General features: G+C 44.6%; 1 protein-coding gene across 2 annotated transcripts in view; it reads right to left on the reverse strand.

The window, feature by feature from the left end:
- The window catches only part of Kat7 (lysine acetyltransferase 7), a 37,824-nt gene extending 30,352 nt beyond the window's left edge, over positions 1 to 7,472 (reverse strand). For both annotated transcript variants that reach the window (XM_040749542.1, XM_040749540.1), the window contains exons 1-2: positions 6,805 to 7,472; positions 2,373 to 2,520 (exon numbers count right to left, since the gene is read on the reverse strand). In XM_040749542.1, the coding sequence (XP_040605476.1) occupies positions 2,373 to 2,520; positions 6,805 to 6,819 (163 nt within the window). In that variant the 5' untranslated portion in view covers positions 6,820 to 7,472. The remainder of the gene's footprint in view (positions 1 to 2,372; positions 2,521 to 6,804) is intronic.
- Between the last annotated feature and the right edge of the window lie 689 nt (positions 7,473 to 8,161).

The following is an 8,161-nucleotide window of genomic DNA, read 5'->3' on the forward strand; positions in this document are numbered from 1 at the left end:
TCTCACTAAATAACACATGACAAAAGAGTTTAGCTCTGGTGTAACAATATAATAACAGAACATGGGAATTTAGGTTCTCTAGTGAAGGTGAGAGAGGAAGGAGGGAGAGAGGGAGAGAGAGAGAGAGAGAGAGAGAGAGAGAGAGAGAGAGAGAGAGAGAGAGAGAGAGAGAAGCAACATACTACTCAAGCTTATTGTGAGGAAAGCTCTTTACCAGTATTAACTACATTACCTATTCCCTTGTTGCAACCCATCATAATACAGATATCCTAAAACAGAATAATACATAAATACTGTATGGGGGATACTTATTCTTTCTGATTACCCTTATATTCTTATTTGAAGTCACAATGGATTCTAAATGTACAAAAATTTTTAAGACAGACCCAGTGACCTAAGTATTCCTAGTACTTTGGAGTCTGAGGCAGAATGATAGTAACTTGCAGGCCAGCCTGGGCTACCTAACAAAACAAAAGAAGATTATATAAGTTTGGTTTTGTGAGTGTGTGTGTTTTATGTGTGTGTTTTGTTTTGTTTTTCGAGACAGGGTTTCTCTGTGGCTTTGGAGGCTGTCCTGGAACTAGCTCTTGTAGACCAGGCTGGTCTCTGAGTTTGAGTGCTGGGATTAAAGGCGTGCGCCACCACCGCCTGGCATGTGTGTGTGTGAGGTTTTTTTTTTTTTTTTTTTTGGTTTTTCGAGACAGGGTTTCTCTGTGGCTTTGGAGGCTGTCCTGGAACTCGCTTGGTAGTCCAGGCTGGTCTCGAACTCACAGAGATCCGCCTGCCTCTGCCTCGTGTGAGGTTTTTTTAAGCTTTATTTTTGTGTGTATGAGCAGAAAAGGGCATTGGATTCCCTGGAGTTACTAATGGCATGAGCCACCACATGGGTGCTGGGAGTTGAACCCAGGTCCTCTGAAAGAGCAACTAAGTGTCTTAATCGCTGAGCCATCACTTCAGCCCCTTATGTTCTTCCCATAGAGAAACCTACTCTGAAGCCTTCATAGACCTTTCACATCTCCAACAAGGAAATAGATTTAAAACTGAAACTGAAGAATATTTTAAACAACAACATCGTATGAAAATATGTGAAATATGAGTTGAAATTCTCAAGCTGTCAGGAGACAGTAAATGAGTACAGAGCCAGGTTCCCAAATCCATATATTTCCAGGGGCTCTTTTCACAAGTCTGTCTATATTTCACAATTTCACATTAGGGAGGGCATTAGGGAGGGTGGTCTTATCCTGTGGCTGATGCTCAAGAGTTGTGCAGCTCCATGGCTAGGAAAAAAAATAATAGTGTGGGGGAGGCGTTGCCAAGCTTATGTGTCTAATTGTTTTGAATACCATAACCTTTAGGACACAGCTAATTACAGTTTCTAAGAAACCCTTAAGATTCTTTGCATATATGGTTCTTTCTACCTAAAACATTTTTCGCATCTTTCAATTTGTAAAATCCTACTAGATTCTTACCATACAACAATACAGTTGCCCCACCTCTGGGTTTCCACAGGATTCCTTAACAAATCACATTTATCTGGGCACGCACATTCATGCACACCCACCCACCCATATACCTATAGCTATCAGAGATAGATAATACATACATAAACAGACTTTTGGGTATTTTTGGGGGGGGGGGCAGAGTCTTGGTATGTATCTCTGCCTAGCTTTGAACTCTCTATTAGACCAGGCTGACCTTGAATTCAGAGATCTGCACTCCTCTGTTTCCAAAGTGCTGGGATTCAAGGCATGCACCACCACACCCAGCCCCATGTTATAAGTTTTCTATTTACTCTATCACTGAAGATTGATAATCACTTTTGTGTATTAGCTAAAACCTTTCTTCCACACTGAATAGAACTGAGGGGCAAAAGGCTACCCACCAAATAAGCCCAAATGGCTAAGTACACTAGAGTCTTCCACTTACCTTGAAACACACGCCTTTTGTTTTTTCACTACCAAAGCAAAATTCTGGGTATTTATTTACACACTGTTATATCTACCAAATGTGAGTCTACATTTTAAAGTAAGCGTGCTTTTAGAAGCAATAAGCCTCACTAATACATTCAATAGGCATCTAGGTCCCTAAGTCATTTTGCCACTTATAATAACTGATAACACCATAAAATCTTAAAAAAAAAAAAAAGACTCAAGACACCCATGTCTCACATTTATGCAAGCCACTGCCTATACACAGAGCATGGTATCTGACAGAAATAATTTTGAAGACCAGGTATTTTTGAATTTGCCTTACACATTGACATTCTATCACCTACACAAAGCCAAAAGACCAATCTCCCTATGAACTAGCACATTAAAACGGTATCAATCTGTCCACTGTGAGGAACAGTGAGAGAAAAAAAAGACTTTTACCTTGAGAACTCTGACTTAGCCTGGCCGAAGAGCGGGTGACTCGGGCAGATCGTCGTGATGTGCCATCACTCTCTGAACTGTCTGTGTGCTCGAGATCTGTAGAAAAATCGGAATCTTCGGTTCCATCTGAACTACTGCCTGCATTTCTCTGTAATACCACAGATCCAGACATTAGCATGGAAGAATTTACTTCGGGTTTCTATCAGCACTGGAAGTAAAATGAACCGTGAGGCTGAAGCACCAAGTTCCAGTGTAAGAAAGGCTCCACCACAATCTCCCTCCCTGCTCAGAGGAACTATCCTTCATTTCAGACACTTTGGTGGGATAACCTACAAGTAAACCAACTTGGAGACAGAAGTGATTTTTACTGTATTATCCCTAATTCTGAAACAATTCAGACTGAATCATTAGATCTCTCATAAGATATTAGCACAAATTGGAAATAAAAGCATCTAACCCAACAACAAAACATCCAAATCAAAATGGTCTGGCTAGCAAAGCCATGTCAGAAAAAAGAAAAGAAAAAGAAAAAGCAGAGATGGCCCAGTGGCTAAGGGTGTATACATCTCGGACTGAGGACCTGAGTTCAATTCCCCGCACCTACATGGTGGCTCACAACTGCCTGCAACTCCAGCTCCATGGGAACCAATGCCCCCAACCTCCTGGGGCACCTGTACTCATACATACATACACAGAGTTAAGAAAATATAACTAATCTTTTTTAAAAAAAGAAAAGTTCAAGACAGTGTATAAAATGTTAATGCAGGGCCCCTTTTAACTTCAGGGTAAATTTTGTTCAAACTTTCCATCAACAAAAATCACATTAGCTGGACATGGTGGCACATGCCTTTAATCCCAGCAGAAGTAGGAAGATTTATGTGAAATCTAGGCCAGCCTGGTCTACATGAGTTACAGAACACCTAGAACTAGAGCTACAAGAGATCCTGACTCAAAACAAAAACAAAAAACACACAACAACAACAACAAAAACAAACCACATTCAAAAATACATCATTTCAAAATATGGTCTTGGGGCAGAAGAGATGGCTCCCTGGTCAAGAGCATGTGCTGCTCTTGCGGACGACCTGGGTTTGATTCCAAACCCACACAGTGACTCACAACTGCCTGTAACCCAGTTCTAGGAGCTTCAACAAGCTCCTCTGGCCCCTGCAGTGTGGTTAGCGTCTCTACATATCTGTGATGAACCTATATACACACACATATACACATACAAACATTAAACAAGCAAAAAGATCTTTAAAAACATTACGCTAAATAAACATGTTAGGGTTTATAACTCTAATTCCAAAAGAATTTATGCAGAAAAAAGATACAAATTATTTTCTTAGCCACCTGTCTTTGAAGTTTCTCCACATAAATGTTATAAGTGCTGGAAACGGAATTTATAGTAAAGACTTACAGGTAGTGAAAAACAGGTTTTAAAAAAAATTAGATTTTGCCGGGCGTTGGTGGCGCACGCCTATAATCCCAGCACTCGGGAGGCAGAGGCAGGCGGATCTCTGTGAGTTCGAGGCCAGCCTGGTCTATAAAGTGAGTTCCAGGACAGCCTCCAAAGCCACAGAGAAACCCTGTCTCGAAAAATCAAAAAACAAAAAAATTAGATTTTATTCAATGACAGTTTTGCCTATATGCCTGTGTATCACATACAAGCCCTTAGAGTTCAAGGGAGGTTGTCAAACCCCCTGGAACTGAAGTCACAAATGGTTTTGAGCCACCATGTGGGTACTGGAACAGAACCCAAGTGCTTTGAAAGAGCAACAAGTGCTCTGAACCACTGAGCCATCCCATCTGCCCCATATGGCAGTTTTTAGAAAACCCACTTCACAGCCCAGTCATAATTGTCAGATAGCCTCCTGAGGAGTGATTAGTCATTAAGATTATTTTTTTAAAAATGTATCTACCTTTATTTTATGTGCATTGGTGTTTAGCCTGCATGAATATCTATGTGAGGGTGTGTGTGTGTGGGGGGGTGCCCTATAACTGGAGTTAGACAGTTGTGAACTGCCATGCAGGTGCTGGGAATTGAATCCAGGTCCTTTGGAAGAGCAGTCAGTGCTCTTAGCCACTGAGCCATCTCTCCAGCCCCACAATTACTTTTATCTTTTAAGAACTTAACTATGCCCTTTTCTAGGCCAGAACTAGAAGAAAATTTGCTGAAATCACTACAACACCTCAAACTTCAGTTCTTATCTTCGAGGGGCAGGGAATGGGATGCACTGGGGACTGAACTTCAGGCTTCAAGGCGCTAACCACACACCAGTGAGCTACACCCTAGCTCCAGGTCAAAATTTTGTTATTCACACAATAAGCTGTAGGAGGGCCAAGTATGTTTGGAGGTAATCATTCTTAGATTTTTAGAAAGAACACATATTCTGCAAATAACCCCCACACTAAACACAATAATGTTTCTATTGCAAATACAAATGTAGTGTTACACTAAATGAGACATATAAAAAATAAATAGCCTAAGAATAGTTTACGAAAGATTTGCCATCAAACAAGTTACTAACATATTTACATTTAGGTTTTGTTGGTTTTGAGACAGGCAGGATCTTGCTACATAGCTCAGGCTAGCCTGGAATTTACCACATAGCCCAGGTTTTCCTTGAGTCATGGTGATCCTCCTGCCTCCGCTTCCAGAGTGTTAGGACTATATGTGTGTACCACTACATTTCTTCTTTTTCTTTTTGTGATAGGATCTCTCTCAGCATGTAGACCAGATGTACCTCGAACTAGAGAGATTCACCTCCCAAGTGCTGGGATTAATGGTTTGTGCCATTAACACCCTGTAAAAATTTACATTTTCCAGGACTCTGGTTATTTGGAAAATGTTAAAAGGAAACTGGACCTATTCCAACATAACCAGTATGTATGTTGTATGTCTCTTCATTTGGTTTGCCTGGTCATAAACACAACCTGTCAACTCCAGTCATTTTAAAAGACATTAATGTAAATATTCAACTTGCAAAGCCTCCATGAAGAATGATTTCTGCAGAAATAAGAATGCCAACCACCTATCCACCCATATATTTCATTCATAATCTGACCATAAACGAGGAAAGGCTCCAGAGTCACAGAGTATCACTAAAATAAAAGGCAATCTTTAAGGTCACCTCATTCAATGACCCAGATGGGAATCCATGACCTTCCACCAGTTCTACCTGGCTTAACCCTGAGTTAACTGCTCTCTTACAGTGTAGATAATTTTCAGGCAGAGCCTGTACTGCAGCCTTCTGTGCTTACTTCTTTGCCTGTGTTCTCCGCTCAACTGTGATCACTTATAATTCCTGAATCCCTAGCAACCAACCTGTAGCAAGTTGTGGACCTGCATTACATCTGTTCTGTAGTTCTGGCTTGCCTTTGCTTGACAAGCAGTCTAGACGCAGTTCAGCTATCCTATGTTCAACTGTAGAGTGCAAAGAGCAAGGTCGGGGCTGCGGAGATGGCTTAGCTGACGAGAGCACACGCTCTGCTGTTAGCACAAAAGCCTCAGTACAGATTCCCAGCACGCATTAAAAAAAAATTGCACGAGCCTAGAACCCTAGCACTGAAGCCAGTCAACCTAGCTTCTGGATGAGTAAGAAAGCCACAGAGGAAGCTGTCCAGCTCAGGCCTTGGCACCCTGTCAGTCCCCGCGCCTGCACACTCAAGTGCATGCACCACACACAGGATCGTGCATTTCCTGTGTGATTTCAAAATTCCAAAGACCCTTCCAATTCCACGAAGTTTTGTGCTATTTTTCCAGAATGCCCTTTCCAGGAAATGTCAAACTGAAGAAATAAGTGGAAGAATATGTCTGAGAAAGCAAAAGGCCTGCAAGGTATCCCTTGGGAGTGGGCGCTGGTTTTTCCACCACCCATTCCTCTGCTCTGTTGTGCCCCCCGCCTGGAAGGGAAAGTGGTCTCCGCAACTCGCCTTTGCACCTATCGCCATCTCTATCCGGAAGGGCGGAGCCTTGTGCGACCCAATCCAGGCCTTGCTAAATCGCACCCGCCACAAGAACAGACTGCGAAGTTGGGCCAATGAGGAAAAGGGCGAGGGTTCGCCACAGCCAGTCGCAGAGCACCGGGGCCGGGGCCAGACACCGCCCACGCACGCGGGGAGGTGACCGTTGGGCCCAAATAGGCGGCGTCACCATCCAATCAATATGCTTCGAGACGTTTCAGCGACCAATTAACAGGAAGAACACCTCCGACCCAGGCAAGCAGAGGGCGGGAATAGTTAGAAGCATAGGCCGCGGCCAGGGTCGGGCCCACTTTTTTCTGTCTGGTACCGAGAGCAGACAGGGTGGCTAGGCTAGGTTTGGGGGAGCGGGAAGTTGGAACCCAACCACTGCGAGGCGTGGCCAGCTGCGTCACGTTGCTCAGTCGGCTCGCCTCAAACCCGCCAGCCCTTCTCTGCCATTTCTCACCTTCCTTCGCGGCATTGCCGGCGGCTGCAGCCCGACGGTTCCGATTCGGGCGGCGGCAGCACCAGCGGCAGGAACGGGGGCTCCGGCGGGCTCCGTGGCGGCCTCTGTAGCAGTCCCAAACCCTGCGGACGATCCCAAGTGCCTCCTGCCTCTCAGCGTCTAAAGCGTTCTGCGCAAGCGCCGCGGGCTGAAGCGCTTTTTCCTTCACTTCCGGCTGAGGCTCGCGTCACCTGACGTTTAGGCCGGAGAGGATACTGGGAAGCTTGCAACTTTCAGAGAGGCCCGCGAGCGCCATTTTGGAGTTGGGCAGGAAACGACACGGGTAGAGAAACCTTGAACAAGCCATTTTTAGATAGGTGTGTGGCATCCTTTGTGGGATTAGGTAGCCATGATTGTTGGGGGCAGACGTCTGACAGTTGAAGTTAACCGTTTTCATCTTTACCTTGGGCAAAATCTCCCTTCCTGGTCGTTTTAATTTCTGGCGTGGAGGAAGGAAAACCTCAGAATCCATCAGGTTGTCGAGCCTTAACCCTTTCGTCTCCTAGTCGATCAAAGGACGTTTCCGTTTATCATGTAAACTCCGAGCTGGGAAGAAACATTTTGCCGAAGGAACTGTTCTAAGCTATTCTGTGTGCCGCAGTGGGGTGAATGGGGTTTGAATAAAGGATTGGCAGGGTTCTGTCGGTCATGAAGTTTCCTGTCTGGTAGAGGAGACACTGTCCTTGCGTTAAGAGAACAGCAAGTAAGTTACGTTCACGTTACAGGACGATGCAGAGCCGTTCTCCGAATGCCGTAGCGCCAAAAAATTCCCACTTTAGCTCTGCGGTGAAACGCCCCCGGCCTATCAGTTTTCTGCTTTGGTTTGCGAGCTTTGGGTGGCTGGAGAGAGCGCGAGGAGGTGATGTGTCAAAGTCGGAGAAGCGTTGGACTCCATTCAGTCCCTGGGACCTCCGTAGCCCAACTGCAGGAGCCAAGAATCAGGGATGAGAGGTGGAGAAAGAAGTAGCATTTTTAAAGGCACTGGAGCCCCCAAAGAGGAATGGGTATCTAAATAATAAATAATAATAAAAGGTCATAGGAAAGGGAAGTAGGTTAAAGGCTGGCAGAAGAGCCATAAGAAAAGCCTGGAACCGGGCGGGCGTGGCGGTGCGTGCTTTTTTAGGCAGGCAGATCTCTGAGTTCAAGGCTAACCTGATCCACCCAAGCCAGACCATGTTTCAAAATAGAAAAAGTAGGAAAGTGGTTAGCAGGCCTTGAAGTTTTAACCTCAGGAGACTTGAGAGAATTGGGGCTTGGCCAGGAGTGACTTGGTGGGATCAAAGCAAGGTCAGTTACCAAATTAGTATTCTGGTTCCAA

This window comes from Mesocricetus auratus, unplaced genomic scaffold, assembly GCF_017639785.1.
Source record: "Mesocricetus auratus isolate SY011 unplaced genomic scaffold, BCM_Maur_2.0 Super-Scaffold_100007, whole genome shotgun sequence".
NCBI classification, from domain to species: Eukaryota; Metazoa; Chordata; class Mammalia; order Rodentia; family Cricetidae; genus Mesocricetus; species Mesocricetus auratus.